The sequence below is a fragment of the Pleuronectes platessa genome, chromosome 24, assembly GCF_947347685.1.
Source record: "Pleuronectes platessa chromosome 24, fPlePla1.1, whole genome shotgun sequence".
Taxonomy (NCBI): domain Eukaryota; kingdom Metazoa; phylum Chordata; class Actinopteri; order Pleuronectiformes; family Pleuronectidae; genus Pleuronectes; species Pleuronectes platessa.
This window is the reverse complement of record NC_070649.1, coordinates 2,232,555-2,251,246: the sequence shown is the minus strand read 5'-3', so window position 1 is coordinate 2,251,246 and position 18,692 is coordinate 2,232,555. Positions and strand designations below refer to the sequence as shown.

At 44.1% G+C, this 18,692-nt stretch overlaps 2 protein-coding genes across 2 annotated transcripts; one reads left to right on the top strand and one right to left on the bottom strand.

Moving 5' to 3' along the window:
* Window positions 1–1,343: 1,343 nt before the first annotated feature.
* gpr137c (G protein-coupled receptor 137c) lies at window positions 1,344–7,867 on the bottom strand. Its single transcript, XM_053416853.1, has 8 exons — window positions 7,092–7,867; window positions 6,381–6,430; window positions 6,178–6,285; window positions 5,937–6,075; window positions 5,395–5,544; window positions 4,794–4,919; window positions 4,586–4,710; window positions 1,344–4,488 (listed from the first exon to the last, which is right to left on the bottom strand). The coding sequence occupies exons 1-8, from the start codon at window positions 7,467–7,469 to the stop codon at window positions 4,203–4,205; spliced, it is 1,362 nt and encodes a 453-aa protein (XP_053272828.1). The 5' UTR covers window positions 7,470–7,867; the 3' UTR covers window positions 1,344–4,202.
* Window positions 7,868–8,233: 366 nt separating this feature from the next.
* txndc16 (thioredoxin domain containing 16) lies at window positions 8,234–18,665 on the top strand. The gene is made up of 20 exons (XM_053416835.1): window positions 8,234–8,669; window positions 8,843–9,010; window positions 9,303–9,385; window positions 9,528–9,601; window positions 9,868–9,942; window positions 10,105–10,226; window positions 10,420–10,510; window positions 10,617–10,785; window positions 10,915–11,084; window positions 11,358–11,418; window positions 11,501–11,624; window positions 11,712–11,858; window positions 11,960–12,019; window positions 12,162–12,366; window positions 13,234–13,370; window positions 13,583–13,667; window positions 13,923–14,064; window positions 16,638–16,825; window positions 16,922–17,112; window positions 17,712–18,665. The coding sequence occupies exons 2-20, from the start codon at window positions 8,857–8,859 to the stop codon at window positions 17,933–17,935; spliced, it is 2,502 nt and encodes an 833-aa protein (XP_053272810.1). The 5' UTR covers window positions 8,234–8,669; window positions 8,843–8,856; the 3' UTR covers window positions 17,936–18,665.
* The last annotated feature ends 27 nt before the right edge of the window (window positions 18,666–18,692 follow it).

Genomic DNA, 18,692 nt, shown 5'->3' with positions numbered 1-18,692 from the left:
GGATCTCCTCCCCCTGCACCTCCTCTCTTAAAAACATGACAACATCTTGGTCATAATCATATTTAGGATCTTTTAGATTTTTCTGTGAAAAGGTAAAAAAGCAAGGACCTGATTTGAGGGGCGACTTTGATTTGTTTGTGATTTTATATTCTCGTGCTGCTTATTTCCAGAACGTTGCTGCTGAATGAAAAACAGCCACATCTCACAGAGGGGGACTGACTAGAGCAAATGCGTCAGAGGCCTGAGAGAGGGAGCAAGCTGCAGGAATGCTGCCATCCACTGGCTGCACGGCTCCACGCTGCACGGCTGCACACACAACATCCCCACATTTCATTTAGATCCAGAAAAACAACCTTTCCTCAGTGCAGCTCAAACATAAGACAGTGATGAAGAAAAGCAGTCCGAGGCATGGGGCAGTGAAGGGCCTGTCAGAAGACAAGAGGAAGCTCGCAGACATCTGTTCATCAGATCATCTCGGTAATTATGCTGGTAATTCTCCCTGTGATCTTCAGGATCGTTACTCATGTCCGTGTGAGGGCAGATCAGCCACCGAACCCACGTTCACACCCGCTCCCACACAAACTTGGATTGGTTTTTATAATCTCCCAACAAGCAGATTACACCTCTCGCCTCTTGCATTGAGTGTGAATAGATTACAGGAGGGCGATCTGCTTGATAATGAGCATATCTGACCCTTTGAACAAACAGATATGCTGGAGATTAAGGGTAATCCATGGCCCCTCTAATCATTATTGTTCTCATCACTGTTGTTCCTCATGTGTGTGTGATGTTTGCCTATTTTTCTGTTTTTACACAAGTGCCAATGGGGGTTAAGCACAACAGCAGCATGTGTTTTCAGCATTAGCCGCCACCTATAATCCGAGGTATGAGCAAAAAAACATAAACACCTCGGGCAGGGTTTAGTAACACATAGCATTTGACCGCACATGTAAACAGACTGTGGCAAAAACAAAAGCACTAAATGGTTATTGTGCACTTTTTTTTACCATCAGCTCAGGTTTTCCTTGTTTTTGTTTTCAAATGTGTTATAAATCAGTATTAATCCCAATGCAGCCTCATAGGAGACGTGTTTATTCATGTCTGGATCCAGGTTCTGGTTTATCATCATATCATCTTCATGGGGAACAGTGTTATTGGTGTTACAGTGTTATAAATTCACACATGTTCGATGTGACATTGAAAATGTGCTGTTGTAAATGTTCCAATGGAGAAATAAAGTAAATGATGTTTGATTCTTTACCTGTCTTCAGTCTGTCGTCTATAAACTCTAGTGAGTGCCAGTTATATTCATATGTATTTACAGAGACAGAAAAATATAAAAATGTAGGTAAATAGATCTACTTTTAATGAAGGATTACATTTTCACAAATCACATCCTGGACCTTGTTTCTGTCCTGGAAACTGCAGCAACACACCTCGGCCATGTTGCTCTGGGTAGTTGGCCAGCGACCCTCTCTTCCCTTAATTCAGCCGTAAACATATTAGCTGCTGATCTCAATCACATGAGGTGGCAGCTGCGTGTCGGTGGGAAAAGTCCGAACCGGTCCGACCCAACAATCAGGACATTCATCTGTGTGAACGCTGATCACACCCTGTCCATCAGTCCCAGTGAAGTAACGTCCTCAGTGAACAGTGACCGCTTCCCTTCCATCTCAAAACAGTGCAGTGGGTCTTTATTCAACATGGTAGTGCTTCTTTTCTTGCATACACACCATTAGTGATCTGTCACACACACTAGGTTACATTCAGTTTGGCCACGGATAAAACAGCTCATAAAACAATCGTCAATTGAAATCACTTTGGAAAGATATGATAAGATAAAGATATGACACTGAGTTATTGCGCTCTGGTACAGAAGCATGCACTGCAGGTGTTAACAGATGTTATAACAGCTGGACGCAGACGTTCACTGTGTTTTAAAGTGCTCAGTGAAACCTGTTGATACATGCAACGCTTTACTCAAACAGCACTTTTCTTCAAATGACGCCACAGCTAATTGGTTCTGAGAAACAGAACCAGGCGTTTAGATAGTGAACAGTAAAGGAGCAGTGTGTGGGATTAGGTCGGATCTCTGGCAGGATCAAATATTTAACCATTATATTTAATTTTCTGTAAAAGTCACCTGAAACTAAGAATAGTGTTTTCGTTACTTCAGAATTAAGTTTTATGAAAATTACGACTTTATTCTTGTAATATTTCAAAGTCGTAATATTCTGTCTTAATTCTTGAGAGACCACTACCTCCTACACACTGAACCTCTAGGTCAAAGGTTACATGGTCATTTACAGATTGAGTTGATGACAAATGTCTGAGACGTACGACAGAGTTCAGAAAGACTCGTCGGCTTTTTCCTCCTCAGTCCTGACAAATCAAATCCAGTCATTTCATTCTGAGAACTGGGACATTCACAAAAAAACAATTCTATTAACGTGAAAAAAGACCACAGTCTATCATTAGATTCAGAAAATGTGAGATTATGAATAATGATAGGAGAGAGGGAAAGTGGAAGAAACTATAAAATCTGTAAAATACACAAATCATGTTAAAAAAAGCAAACTACACAAGAACAAAAATGTGTGATCACAAACATACCGACTCAAAACTTAACCTGCTTGGATTAGAAATGGATTCGACATTATTGATTAAAAACATCCCACCCCATCCCACCTTTTTCTGTGCAAAAATATTTCCTTAAGGAATGAAAGTCTTAGATATGAAAAGGCGATGGCACATTGATCCTTCTTTTTAAAGGATGAGCAGTAACGGGTTGAAGGAAACGCACACAACGAGGGGAAATCCTACATTCACTCCCCAAAGCCTTTTTTACTCTGAAGGTGAATTTCTAAGTGCAAATTGCTCACCGCTCACAAACAGGAGCTGATTCCTTCCAGTTTTTGGTCAAATATATTGTCCAGTGTTGAGTGTCACATATTGCAACTTTAATCCTTAATATATTGATCATTCTTCTGTCATTTATCACCTATAATGTACTGTGACTTCTCTTTTCATATGGTTTCCATTGTGTGATTGTGGGTTAAGAACCCTGGACAACGCCGGCACGTTTGACCAGGGCTGTGCTATGGAGAGCGACGGTAACTCCCACATGGCAGCGACATGTTCTATTGTTTATTTACCACTGACATAAACTGACCAGGATTTTAATATCAGTTACGAATACTGCGAAAAATACTTATTTTACACATGAAACTATGCAAGTCTTGTAGAACTTTCTATTTATGTGGCAGCAACATTAACGATCAGTTTGAAAACGCAAAAAATCTGCAACTAAAAAGATAATATTAGCGTGTGTGTGATTGATGGGTCTAGTAGATCTAGTTAGAGTAGAAATTCTCCCTATATTCAAAGATCTAGCGTCTAATAGAAGCTGGCTGATCCTCAACGAAACAGCAACCAGTGGTAAAATGGCAAAAGCTGCTTTCTGTAATGTATTCAGACGTAAAAGTGAGAAACACCATGAAATCTATAGATGCATATCATTGCCAGATCATCAGGATTGAGGATCACGCTGGGGCGAGCATCCTTCACTGTTGTTATCCAGGCGATATGACCACTTAGATGCTACATATGGCCGCATCATGTTTGTCCCAACTGAAAACAGTAACACAATCTACATTTGACAACTCAGTCGGCCAAATGCTCGTGAAAATTACGTCATGAGACCATTGCATCTCCGGCATTAGCTACTAGAACTCAATAAGCCCACTTGTACTGCCCATAGAAGCGCAACTGAATACAATTTAAGAGGAATGTGAAATTGGACCATGAGAGCGATTACTAGGTCCCTGATGAATCCACTTTCAAAAATGACAACCTGCATGACAAACATTTAACAGGAAAAGTTTGGTCTTTGCAGTTTTAGGTTCATTAGCAACAACTCTGGTCCCCGGTCTGCGCTGGCTTCCACTCTGGTCCGTTTTCTTCCTTTTAAAGATGGTGAAGTCTTCAAAAAGAAGTTCGTCGTGGCACAACAACTTCCCTGTTGTTGATTTCACCACGTTTCCTGAAAACAACCAGTTCTTGTGCTCTGGACGCGGCCCTTAGCATCTTTCATAGTACCACTCAAGGGCACCTGCTTTGATGTAGTCGGGGAGGCAAAATGGTGACGCAAATGTGGACACTCGCACAAAGGGCCGACATGTGAGTGTCGGTCCTTTGTACGCTTAATTCTGTGGAGTGCAGAAATATGTTTGCGACCCGCAGTAATAATTTTGTGGCGTGGAGTAGTAGTTACTGTGGTGATGGTGGTGGTAGTTGTTGTTGTTCTGTGGGGTGGAGTAGTAGTTGTGGTGGTGGTGGTGACTCTGGACGTTCCCGTAGGCAAAGAGCACCGGGGCGGTGGAGGGTGGCGGCTGCAGGGCGGACGTGGCGCCCGCCGGCAGAGCCCCGTTACACTGGATGGAGCCGTACCAACTGGACGCACCCAGCTGGGGCGTGCTGGAGAGCAGACTGAGAGGAGACAGAGAATTAATCAGTGGCCGTATTGACTTTTCAAAGTATCCTTGAAAAGCCGATACTGGACTGTGTTTGTGCTTGTTGTGCCCACCTGGCTCGATCAGCCCGACTGCTGATGCTTCTGGACAGGTCGTCGTCACTGTCGTACCGGCGAGGGTTGTCAAAGAAATACGTTCTGGAGCCGAAACTGTGGCTGTTGATCATCCCTCCGGCAGTCTGAGGGATACGGTGGAGGTTCAAGCATCTGCAGCATCTGAGAGAGTTAACAGCTCCTTTGGATTTTTAATGGCTTCTCTTACCAGGTTTTGGTTCGGTCGCTGGACTCGGAAGAAAACCACGACTAAACTGGTGGGTAGCAGCTCCCAGAAGAAGGAAATGATCCCAAACACGATGTAGGCTTCACCGCTGATCTCCTGCATGTCAGCCTGAAACAAACACAAACACACACAATGTAAAATCAAGCTTCCCCCTGCCTCCAGTCACCATGTGAAGCTTTTCCTTTTTGTGTTATTTATCATTGAGAACACAGGTGATCAGGCTGTGTTCTCCATCTGAGCAGAATGTTGAGATGCTGAACCGACAGCTGGGATACCCACAGATTAGAGGAATCATTTCTAATGTCAGATTACACACACACACAATGATGGAACCCTTTCTAATGGGCTGTCCATCTCAAGGCCTGAGCCCTGATGTAGGTCAGAACACACACACACACACACACACACACACACACACACGCACACACACGCACACACACGCACACACACGCACACACACACACACACACACACACACACGGTTATTTATAGCCAAATGAAGCCCTTTACCCATCAAGCATTGCAATCCCAAATCTCCTCAACACACGCACACACACACAAACACACACACTTGATCCATTACCTGGTCAGAGCCACTGTACCAGCCGCAGTTAAAGGGACTGGGTCGGTCCTCTGGTGACAGAACCACCACCACCAGGTTGTAACAGGCCCTGGAGGTGAAGAGGAGAATCACCATGGCTCCGACAGCGGTGGCCTGGCACACGGACGTACCCTGCAGGAAGAGGCACCGGGCTTATTGCAGGCGTTTACACTCATGAATCAGAACTGAATGTCATATATGGGCCACAGATGTGATCCACCAATATGACTGAGGCCTCTCTGTGACCGAAATGAGAAACTTCAGGCCAGAAATTGAATTTGATGTGAGGTAAATGTAATCGCCTGTGCTTGTCTGAGTCATGAGTCACATTCATTGTATTCTGCTGGGAACCCACAGTTCATGCAAACATGAGGGCTTTCTGTGCTTTAACTGGACATTTCATGTTAACATACATTTTATAACTACGACAGAGTATGAGGTCCGCTTAAATAAATAGTATTTTGTGAGGGTTCATTTCTCAGCACAAAGCTGCAGTACCATTATCTGATGAATTCCCGGTTTACCTTAGATTCAAGGTAAACGTTGGCAGAGGACATCTTGGCAATCTTGAAGATGCAGACGGCCAGAGAGACGGCACACAAGACAAACAGACTGTCGCTGATAAGAACTCGGGCCAACACTGCATGTCTGATTCCCCCGTCACTGCAATCAGGAGGATATCAACTCGCTATGATAATCACACAAACTCTTTATATTCACAAATACACTGATATCTATTGATCGCAGTTTTTTTGTTGGTTTTACCTCGGTGATTTCGAATGCTCCAGGGCTCCTTGCACTAACAGGGCACAAGTTAGATTCACCACCAGGAAAAATATACTGAGACACAGGAAGAACAACCGTAGAAGAACCCTGGAAAATACAGTTAGAGGAGAAGGTTGTATTCAGACTTTCGGGCTTTGACAACATTGAAAAGAGATTAAGGTCCAAACAGAGACAGGACTCACTTGTATTTGGTGAGCTCTGGGGAATACTTGGCTTTGGCCTTAAACATCACCTGAACAAAGACAAGAACAAATATTATTGAATACATATCATCATTATTCTTCTTGGCTGCTCTGTTACCAACATGTTATGTGGGACACTGACCTTCACTGATCTAGTTCACTCACTTCCTGACATGACCTTTTACTTTTGAAAGATGTTTAATTAAATATTGACTAAACTAAGCTGCATAAACACACAGGTAAATAAATCATTTCAAAGAATATTACCTTTAAATTATCAGTCACATTCAAGGTGTGATTCATAGTCATAAGGTTCAGGGTGAGGACTCGTCACAAATAGTGAAGTATTTCCACACATGCATGTGAGTGTCAGATGGTCGCCTGTGAGTAATGATGCTTCAAGTTCCCCCTGACCTCCTGAAAACACAGTGCAGTGTCACTCTGTCTCATACAGAGACACTTTAAGAGAGTGGCTCGTGTTTCCCCTTTAGAAAAAGATATTGCTTCACACACTGTTTCTTTGAAAACTAATATAGAGGGACACATTCTAAAGTCGTTCCACAATCGAACCCCAACAATTGAAAGCACATTCGCTTGTGCAGAAGTGAAACACTGAGTTGTGACGTGAAATCATAGGAAAAACCACGAGTGCACCGTTGCAGTGTCAGCACTTTTGCAGAATCAGGTCACACAGCCAGTGCACATTCTTACCTGTGTGAAGTAGAGGTTGAGCAGGCAGAGAGTGAAGAACTGCAGGCAGACAGGGCAGCAGTACAGCAGCCAGTAGGCCAGGGGCTGCAGCTGGTTGGCCTGCAGCACATTTCTGAAGTAGAAGGAGAAGAGGGTGGTCCTGAGCGCTGCCCACAGCAGGCATAGGAACAGAAACACGCTCTGGAAGCTGAAGCGCTTGTGTCCGTAGTGCAGAATGAGCCAGAGCTGCAGGTAGACGAAGAGGAACAGGACGGAGTAGAGGACAGTGTAGACAGTGGTGAGGCTGAGCTCCAGTGCTGGGGAGGCTGCAGCTCCTCCAGGGGACCCCTCCAGGGAGGGAAACAACCCGGAGGGCAGCTCCTCTCCTGCGGGAAACATCTCCACTAATACATGGGCAGCATCGGACGCTAAAAGTGGGTCAGACCTGGGCTTAGATCATCGTGGATGACAAAAAAATAAGACGAGTGGAAATGGCAAGATGCTCATTCTAAAAACAAGTGGCATAATAAAACTGCGCTGTGGGTTTGAATCCCATAAATGAAAAACAACAACAGGAGAGAGAGAGCGCAGGAGACAGAGGGAGCGAGGTCTCTGTGTTGTTCTCTGCAAAAACAACTTGAGGGGGCAAAACCTCCAGATCAGCTGTGATGCACTTTTATACCCGCCCCTTGCTCCAAATTCAGAAATAGAAACTGGCCCATCTGTGATCGCCATTTTGGCTCAAGGCTTCATTCATTCTCATTCGCAACAGCTGATTCCAGAGCCAATGATTCTAGCTAGTTACCGAGCAAGAAGTTCCGCACACTCCCACCCTACTGGCGCGCCACCCTATTGGTCGACTCTACAGCCCAACCTCCGCAGCACCCTCGCCCCATTGGCTCACGGTGATGTCAGCTGTGGAAGCTTCCCGCCCCCGCAGGATAATTGGTCAATGTCATAGTGGGCGTTCCTCACAGAAGCATCAAAACAACTCTGCAAACTGAGGAAGTGAACACCTTCAAAATAAAAGGTTGTAATGTTGGTATTCACAGAGAAACCACCTTCAGAGGCACACAATTTAACATAACTACCCCCCCACTCATTTGAAATTACTCCCGTGTTTTGCGCATGAACTCCTCAACAATGCAAGATAGATTTCCAATAAAATATTTTATTTTGAAACAATAAGAGGAAACCCTATTCTAACTCTACTGCTCTTTCAGCGTTTCTCGTAAAGTCTGAGACATTTCTCAGTTGTCGCTGCGCACTTTGGCGAAAAACAACCTTTCTGACTATCTGTCCATGTGCCTACATCTCCCATCGACACGCACCCTCCATTTCTACACGTTTTAACGCAAGCTAGCTCCGATAACCACAGGCTAACAAACAAACAGGCAGCTAGCAAGCCAAGCTAACACATTAGCTTCAGCACCACTGGAAACTAAAGCCCTTTCTGGACTTTAATCGGGATTTTAACACCATCGGGACACACATTACTCAAAGTTCCAGAGTACAATGTCTTCATATACGAGTGCAAGTGGTGGTTTGCAGCTTGGAAAAACTAAAGTTGAACTTTAACCCTACTTCCGGCTTCCTCAGGTAACAGTCAGCTAGCATCCTTGACTTTGTTTACCTTTTGTGTCCATTTAAAAGACTGAATATACGAAGCAGCTATATATGGGATGATGATGAGGATAAACAGGCAACATCCAGAAAGTATCATATTAATAATCTGTGTTTTCTCTCTCACTTTGGAACATCTCCCCCTCCAGAGATCTTCTGCACCATGTGGATGTGCATGGCTGCTCTGCTGCTGTGGGTGAGGTCAGGAGGATGCACAGATCGGGCCAACACCTCCGAGCTGCTTGAGTACAGTGCCCTGGACTTCTATGAGAAACTGCACTCTGGGAAGATGATGTTTATCTACTTTGAGCAGAAAGGTGAGAAGCTCGAGGCAGTTCTTCACATGGAACTTGTTCTTTGTGGCATCAGTGATGTTCCTGCCGGGCCAACGACTTCTCACACATGTTGGTTCACACATGTCCGCAACTAAGTCAACAGAGATAACATCACAGAACCGTTACTGTTAATCATTTAAATGCCAGGTCCCTTTCCAATCCATATCTTCTTCAATTTATAACAACAAAAATAAATATGAGCCGTGAACTCTCTCTTCTATTTGGTGTTTAAAGCTTGGATCTACACTGCTAGTGTCTGCTCCTCTGTCTCCAGTGTCCCCGACCATCTCTCTCTTCTTGGTGGAGCTGGAGATGTCTGCTGAAGTTCTGCACGACTATGGCATACTGGTCGGCAAGGTACCTACTCCTACTGCAGTATCAGTGCTGTGTTCTGCATCTGTCAAACATCTGTACAAGTCTCCAGTGCCTCTATATTCAGACACAGAAGCTGGTAAATGACTGTGTTGCAGATCATTCACTTTACTTTCTTTCTGTTCAGGTTAACTGCAATAAAGAGCCGGTTCACACGTATTGCACAGATGAGAGGTTCCTGCATTCAGCTTTTCTGTTCAGGTAGGTTGTGTAGGCAGGAAGTACAGTGGTGGGTCACAACATTCAAATATAACCAGACAGGATATAAGTAGTAACTAATAACCCACTGATATAAATGGGGATTAAACAAATAGAAACACTTGTCAGTTCCACAGCAGCACAAACTACTGTTGTGTTAGATCAGCATCTCAACAATGTCAACATGAACATGCTGGTCTGTTATATATTCATTTGAACTAAGAGGTGAACATCTTCTCTCACTGTCTCGGACCATGTCTCTGGGTCAGGGGGGGTAAGGAGTTCCTGGGTTTGGATTTGGACACTGTGTTCGACGTCAACTCCATCGTCTCTGAAGTCCTATTGTAAGTAAAAATCACTCTATTCCACCATAGAAGCTACTTTCCTTAAATGATAAATGACAATATCGGGTTGTGAAGGATAAATGATGAATTTAAAGTCGAGGAAAATGCTGAGGCCTTTTTCTGTTTTAATCAAATCAGCATGTGTGTTTCTTCCTCTCGCAGCGCCATCCTGCGTGAAGAGGTCCGGTACGTGCACACAGACACAGACCTCTTGGCCATGGAGAAAGCCGCCAGGGGCCAGAAGAATATTGTGCTGGGTTACGTGCGCAGTCTGGGAACACAAGGTGTGAACGGGGAGGGTGGATTGAATGTTGAGTGAGAGTGGTTGTATTTTGTAATAATGGAGATGATCCCACTGACGTATTTAACAGCTGATTCACTGATCGTTCTGTGTCAGGCTGCAGCTTGTGTTTGACTGATTGACTTGAATGACTCATCACATTAACTGCATTGTCTTTGCTGATGATGTCACATCAGAGCACAGATCAATGATGGAGACGGCGTATGTGTACGGATCCAAATACCAGTTCATCCTCATAACAGGAGGACCAGTGCTCAAACATTTAGGGTACGTGTCTTTTTCCTTTTCTCTTCTTTTCTCTGAAGCATTTCAAATGTGTCACACAAAAAGTTTGAATTGACTGTGTCTCTCTCCCTCTCTCTCCCTCCTTCAGAGTTAATGAATCGTCTCACTCGTATCAAGTGTGGTTCCTCCATTGTCGAGTTCACAGTACCTTCATGACCCCTATGACCTCTGAGCGCTGTCCTTTGACCCGCATGAGGAAACCTCTGTCCGTCCTCAGCCTCCACTCCTTCCTGCAGCTCATGGAGGCTCCACTGGTGGTGAGTAGGACGACAGTGTAGACTCACTGTGGAGATCTCAATATTCAATACAAGAGAATGTGAATTTAAACTATTTACATGCAAATATTAATCAGAACATTTGTTAACAAGTTGATTCTCAACCGCCAGTCTGAGGTATACAACAACCCCTCCATGGTCCCGCCCCCTCAGTTCCCCTACCAGCAGACCCCCCAGGTCTTCCTGTTCTCCCGTCCCGAAACTGCACACCTGGACCTGGACACAGCGACAACTCTGGCCTGGAGGCTGCGGGGCATTGCCCTGGTGCTGCTCGTACACAGGTGTGTGGTGAAAAACGTCTTTTGAGGATTACTTTTGTGTTCTCTCACAATACTTATGTGTAACCTCTTAATACTTTACATAACATCAGGTTTGTTGCTTTATTTCTCTGACAAAACAGTTGGAATTAACATTGTGTGTGTGTGTGTGTGTGTGTGTGTGTGTGTGTGTGTGTGTGTGTGTGTGTGTGTGTGTGTGTGTGTGTGTGTGTGTGTGTGTGTGTGTGTGTGTGTGTGTGTGTGTGTGTGTGTGTGTGTGTGTGTGTGTGTGTTCAGCCAGAGTCATTCAGTGAAAACCCCTGATGAATATAATGCTGCTTACAGGCTGCCCGAGAAGGTGAGAAACCAAATAAACAAACTAAATCACTCATTAGCTTTACTCATGTGTGCTGATAATGTGTGTGTGTGTGTGCACCAAGAGTTTAGAGGTGAAGTATCTGCACTTACACAGCCTCGATGAGGTGATGGAGCTCTTTATACATCCAGAGAAAGAGGCAGAAGAGGAGGAGGATGAAGAGGAGGAGGAGGAGGACTCAGATCTTGGTCAGTGTCTGATGGTAAAATTAGTGAATAACAGTGAAGAATAAGGAACTATAATGTATATCTGTGTGTTTCTGTGTCGGCCTTCAGCCAAGCTGGACGATGAAATCGCTGCGTCCGTCTACAAAACCAGAGGCAGCTTCCTGGACATGGACTCAATCGCCCAACTCACCTCTGACAACTTCCACACTGCAGTAGCACAAAACAGCCTCACCGTGGTGCTGTTCTACCTCAAATGTAAGACCCAGTCTGGCCTGTCAGCGACGGTGAGCAAATGATTCTGAACTAACTAATAAATGTGGATGGAACTGAGTGTAGATGCTGTTTCTCACCACCAGGGGATGCTGTTTCAATGGCTGTGCTCAACTCTTTCATTGAAGTTGCAGAAAGACTTGAAGGTGACTCCAGCTGCAAACTCCAGATATGAACTATCTTAAATTTGATTGTGGATTTCTAACCTCTGGTCTTTTTCTAAACTTATGTCTGTATCTTATTAATTGATCTAATGCAGATGTTTGACTGATCAATATCATTTTACAGACTCTGAGGTCGACAACGTGCAGATGAGCTCAGTCGACTGTGGAGAGTGGACCGACCTCTGTGCTGCCCAGTCAGGCTCAGCTCTCCCGGCCCCGTTCACACCAATCACAGCCTTCCCCAGCGTCTGGGTCTTTCACCCCCAGGCGTCGGTGCGGCACTACAGCGGCATGCTGGGTAGCGAGGCGCTGCATCGCTTCATACTGCTGTGAGTTTTCTAACAGCCATAAGAAAGAGTCTCAACTGGAGTTAAATGATATGAAATAACATTATTATTTTCATCGAATAAAGCACATCTGGATCATTTCGCCTTTGCTGCTCAGATTAGGACTTTTCTGTTTTTCTAATGTGTCTCTTGAGAGTAGCACAACTTTAAACAAGTACTAACTCAAAAATGCTTTCCTGTTGTATGTGTTTAATTATGTTTTTGTTTTAGGGAGCACAGTCACTGCTTATCTAAGCGATTACACAGAGTAGAACTTCACAAATCAAAGTCAACGGTCTTAACGTTCTGTTGAACCTTAAATCTCCACATATGATAAAGAGGAAACATCCCCCCCCCCCCCTCCCCCCCGCAGGGATGTTTGTTTTGGACATTATTAGAGCTGCACTAAGTTAAATAGTTCTTAAGAAAAACAACCGATACTGAAAACGACTGAACAAAGTAGTCAAGACGTGATTGTATCAGAATCATAATGTTGTTTCTCGTCACAATTTATCTTCTGTACCTCAGAAAAAACAGGAAACACAGGAAACACATGTCAACATGTTCAAAACATAAATTAGTTTAATGAGTTTGGAGGAAAAACGTCTGCTGCTCTTCCACAACTCAACTTGTTCACGGCCTTATTGAAACCAACTAAAACAGCAGGACAAAAAGCAGCTTTTTAGGGAACCTCTTGTGAACATATCTCAAGTCTTTGGGATTCAGAGTCAATGGTTCATCTCTTCTGCAGTAATTTGATTTGTCCCTTATCACCTAGGATTTAAATATGATTTTTCCTCCTAACAAATAATGCTTTATAAATCAAAAAGGAAATCTTAAATGTTTGTGTAAACTTTGTGGTTTAACCAGGAGCTGCTCAGCCTCACCAACACTACTGACCACAGAGGAGGAAGTGGCATCATTTCTACAGGGAGTGCCTCACCCTGAGTTAGCCGGGTACAAGCCCGACAGAGTACTGGGACTGTTTCAGTCTCCAACAAATGCAGGTAGGAGGCTGTGAGCATGTGTTGGCCACCTCACTGGCTAATAATTACAAACAAAAAGTAATAACGATAATCTTTATTTGTATGGCACTTTTCTAGAGGTTAAAAAAAGAAGAATAAAATAAAACATTCGACTTAAATCAGATTGAATATGGTTAAAGAAGGGATTTGATAGTACTAACATATGTGAAGTTGATGCTTCTCTCTCTCACCAGGTGCCCCCTTGTTTACTGAAGCAGCAGAGTCACTGAGAGGAGAGGTGCTAACTGGACTGCTCACTGACGGACTGGCAGAGAAATGGTAACGGCTCTGATTCCCCTTCAACATCAGTCGGGAGTAAATTAGCTCATAAGAGCAGGCAAATTTGTAATTGCATCTAAAAAGCACCCTGGGATCGATCACTCACTGTTATTCAACAATATACCATGATTTTGCAATGAACAACCAGATATGTCCTGGTTAAACACGTGTGCACAGTATACGAGAATGGTCATGTGTTGTGTATTGTAATTTTATTGTGTTAAATAGCGTGTGTGTGTTGTGTTTGCTGCTCAGGGCCGCAGACCACACCGTGGACCTTCCTGCAGTGCTGGCGTTCCCCTCCTGGAGGACACCCACTCGTCCCTCCATGCTGCCTGTGGCGTCCTCTGCCGAGGAGCTGCTCTCCCACATCCACACTGCTCTGCTCCATCCAATGGTAATCACATTGTGTGTTTACAGTTCTCTCTGTGGTGTACGCTTCTTTTTTTGTATGGGAAATACTAAACAGAAAGTGATCATTTTCCTACAATTAACTGATAACCAAGACAAGCTAAATTCTACATCCCAAGGTCTCTAAGGTCTGAGCCAGATTTCATTTATATCCCATGAAAAGGCCTTAAACAAACAGTGTGTGTTTCTTGGAAGTTTGTGAAAGCCAAGTTCGAATTGTTCAGAGTGTCACGGATAATAAGCTCCATATGTGGATCCAGTGTGAACGGGGTTTCTCTGCAAGATCAGAGAGACACATCGTGTCCCAGTTTCCTTCGGTTCATGTAAACCGAGATGAAATGAAGCGAAAACGACAAATCTGAAAATCTAGATGTTGCTCAACAACTAAATACAGTGAGTGCTGAAGTCCAAACAATGACACGTTTTGCCTTTTGGTGGTGCTGTTGTCCTCGTTGGGTTTGTCCTGGGGGCCAGCAGAGCCTCAACTACGCAAAAGAATAATTCATTTACATTACATTACATTACATTTAGCTGACGCTTTTATCAAAAGCGACTTACAATAAGTGCATCAACCCCGAGGGTACAGACCCAGAACAACAAGAATCAAGATAGTACAATTTCTTCAAAGTAAAACAAAACTACAAAGTACTATAAGTAAGTGCCATTTAAGTGCTACTAAAAGTGTTAGTTTCAAAGAGTTGTTAGTGGTTTTTTTTTTGGTTTTTTTTTTCTTCATTCAAGGTAAAGTCGGAAGAGGTGTGTTTTTATTTTTCGGCGGAAGATGTGTATATTTTCAGATGTCCGGATGTCGATGGGGAGCTCATTCCACCATCTAGGAGCCAGGACAGCAAACAGTCGTGATTTTGATAAGTGTTTAGCAGTGAGGGAGCAACGAGCCGATTAGCCGAAGCAGAGCGGAGTGAACGAGCTGGGGTGTAACGTTTGACCATGTCCTGGATGTAGACTGGACCTGATCCATTCACAGCATTGTACGCAAGTACTAGTGTTTTGAACCGGATGCGAGCGGCCACTGGTAACCAGTGAAGGGAGCGGAGGAGCGGAGTAGTGTGAGTGAATTTCGGTTGGTTAAAAACCAGTCGATCTGCTGCATTCTAGATGAGCTGCAAAGGTCGGATGGCAGTAGCAGGTAGACCTGCCAGGAGGGAGTTACAGTAATCTAGGCGTGAGATGACCAGAGCCTGGACCAGAACCTGCACTTCCTTCTGAGTGAGGAGGGGCGTATTCTCCTGATGTTGGACAGCATGAATCTACAGGACCATGTTGTTGCATTAATGTTGGCAGTAAGGGAGAGTTGGCTATCAAGTGTCACACCCAGGTTCCTAGCAGTCTGAGTGGGGGTTAACACAGAGTTGTCAAAGTTAATAGTCAGGTCGTGGATGGGAGAGTCTTTCCCTGGAAGGAAAAGTATTTCAGTCTTGTCAAGGTTAATCTTTAGATGGTGTGCAGACATCCACTGAGAGATGTCGGTCAGACAGGCAGAGATTCGTGCTGCTACCTGTGTTTCAGATCGGGGAAAAGACAAAATTAGTTGGGTGTCATCAGCATAGCTATGGTAGGAAAAGCCATGTGAGTAAATGACAGAGCCAAGAGAGTTGGTGTACAAGGAGAAGAGGAGAGGACCAAGGACTGAAACCTGAGGGACCCCAGTAGTGAGAGGACAAGGTTCAGACACAGATCCTCTCCAAGTTACCCTATAAGTGCGTTCATTGAGGTAGGAAGATAGCAGGGAGAGAGCAGAGCCTGACACACCCAGGTCCTGAAGGGAGGAAATAAGGATCTGGTGGTTCACTGTGTCAAATGCAGCAGAGAGGTCTAGAAGGATGAGGACAGAGGAGAGAGAGGCTGCTCTAGCAGTGTGAAGCTGCTCAGAGACAGCAAGGAGGGCAGTCTCAGTTGAGTGACCTGCCTTGAAACCAGACTGGTGAGGGTCAAGAAGATTATTGTGGTTAAGATAGGAGGAGAGTTGATTAAAGATAGCGCGCTCAAGAGTTTTGGAAACAAAGGGAAGAAGAGAGACAGGTCTGTAGTTATTTACTTCAGACGGGTCAAGGGGGGGTTTCTTCAGGAGAGGATTTATTCTTGCCTCCTTCAGAGAATTAGGGAAACAGCCAGTTGACAGAGAAGTGTTGATAAGATGGGTAAGAAAAGGAAGAAGGTCAGGGGCAATAGACTGAAGAATGTGAGAGGGGATGGGGTCAAGGGGGCAGGTGGTCGGGCGGGCAGAGGTTACCAAGGTCAGAACTTGATTGGGAGACAGGGGGGTGAAAGAGGAAAGCGAAGGTGATGAAGATGAAGTTGATGGAAGTGTGGTTATAGAAGGAGGATCCGAAAATGAAGAGCGTATGTCATCTATCTATCATTTACATGTAGAAGAGACACAAATTCCTGATATTTATACTAATGTATATAATGTAATGTAATAATAACATATTTTGAGCATCAAATGAATCAGAATCGAAAGCACCTTTTTTCTATCTCCCTATATACAAATATCTATTTCTTTCTCCTCCTTTTTTTTCACATCCCTTTTGTCTCCAGCCTGAACTGACGATGGAAAATCTGCCGTCCTTTTTCTCTCTGGGCAAAGCCCTCCTGCTCCTTTTCGTGGGAGAGGAGGAGGACGAGATCGGGCGGAGGCAGAACCAGGCGCTGGTGGAGGAGATGGGAAGAGTGGTAGAGCTGGGAGACGGGAGGATGGAGCGATATCTCGCCTGCTGGATCCACCTGTAAGTGCGATGGTCAAATCACCCAAAAAATTTGAGCTTACTAAATGACACTGGTATATTCCTTTTATATCTATATTTTGACGTTGTGTGTCCCAGTGGCCGAACTCCAGCTGGCATGTCGGTCCTGGGATCCTACCTGGGCTCTATGCCCCCCCTCCCTGCTCTGGTCCTCACCCATTTACCAACTGGAGGTGAGATCTATCAGTACCCCCCCAACACCCCAATAGTGGCCTCGTCTGTGCTGCAGTGGCTTCAGAGGATCGAGGATAAGACAGAGTCACCTGCAGGTAAGAGGGATTTCATTTGATAGAATAGAATAGTATAGAAAGCCTTAAATGTAAATTAAATTAGACTTTCTGAAAAGAATATGAAAAAGTTTCACCCATAGTAGAAATGATATGATGATAAAAGCTGGGAAAAGATTTAGTTCTCTACAGCTTGATAAACAACATGTTGCAGCATCTGTTGCACTTCTGTCCGTCCTGGGAGAAGAATCCCTCACATGTTGCTCTGTCTGAGGTTCTACGTCCCCCCCCCCCCCCCAATTGATTTGATTGACTCTCTAATTGCTCCATAAAGTCCCTCATTTGCTTCACAGCTTGTAGTTTTGCAATGAGGCCATTTTCGCACATGCTGTTAAATTGCATCTAACTGTGTTTTCCAGCTGTTAATACATCGACAATGAGTAATCCAATTAACCTCTCAGATTTACACCCGGTACGGAGGAGGTGGTCCTCTGCTGCAGCAGTGATGCTACTGTCTGCAGCTGTGACCTTCCTAACATATGTTTACGAAGATGGACGACATGACGGCTCCCTGAAAGTGAAGCCAAGTTGTCTCAGTCGCCAGGAAGTGGACAGGCTCTTATCTTGATGTGTCTCCGCAGGGATGCTGGGTGAAGACCGTTGGCCTCCTGCTTTCAAGTTCTACGGGTTTCTAAAAATCATGGACACGGAGGAACCTGGCTCCGCCCGGCAGCAAGCGCCTGAAGAGGAGGAAGAGGATGAGGAAGAGGAGAATATGGAAGATGATTCGTCGTCGGAAGAGGGGACAGACTCCTCCAGCTCTCCTGCTCCTGATGCTACCACGAACACTCACTCTGAACTCTGACAAGTCTTTTATATTAAATGATTATTTAATTTTTCTATAATGCATCTTTTATCGTCAGTTTATTGAATCGTTTCTTGGAAATTTATGTCGGATTAGAAAATATTTAGCAAAAAACATATATTAATGAATGACACGACTGAGAAATTGTATAAATATGTTTTTATATTTATACATCTCAGTGTCCTATGTATATAAATGTCCTTCAACACATCTAAAGTTTAAGAGTTTGCTACATCAGGACCCAAAGTAAACCAGGGAGGAATTTAAAGGTTAGCAAACAAAATCCATAAATCCAAAACCATAATATCCAAATCCAAAAGTCAAGAATCTAAGAGAGCTAGATCAAAAGTCAAAAAGTTTTTCAAGGTTCATGACGGAGGCAGAATCGTGACATTTTCCCAGGGGTGTTAACATAACTGTTCAGTTTCATTTCCTGCAGTTTGACTCCACCACGGTCGCTTGTGGTTTTGTGTCGGATTCACTATGAATCTTCTGCTTTTATGTTAGTTTTCTTTTTTTTAAGCTCCAACTTGCAGGAAGGGGGCGTCACGCAGTTCGGTCAGTCTTGTTTACTAAATTCCTAATTATGCTTGATAATCAAGTTCCTGAAAATGCTTTATCAGCACAAGTTCCTGAAAATGCTTTATCAGCACAAGTCATCTCTTTGACTGTTACAATGTTATTAGCACATCTGCTTTCTGCGTAATAAAAATTCTGTGTAAATTGCAAAGATTGCTGTCAATCACTACAATCTTTA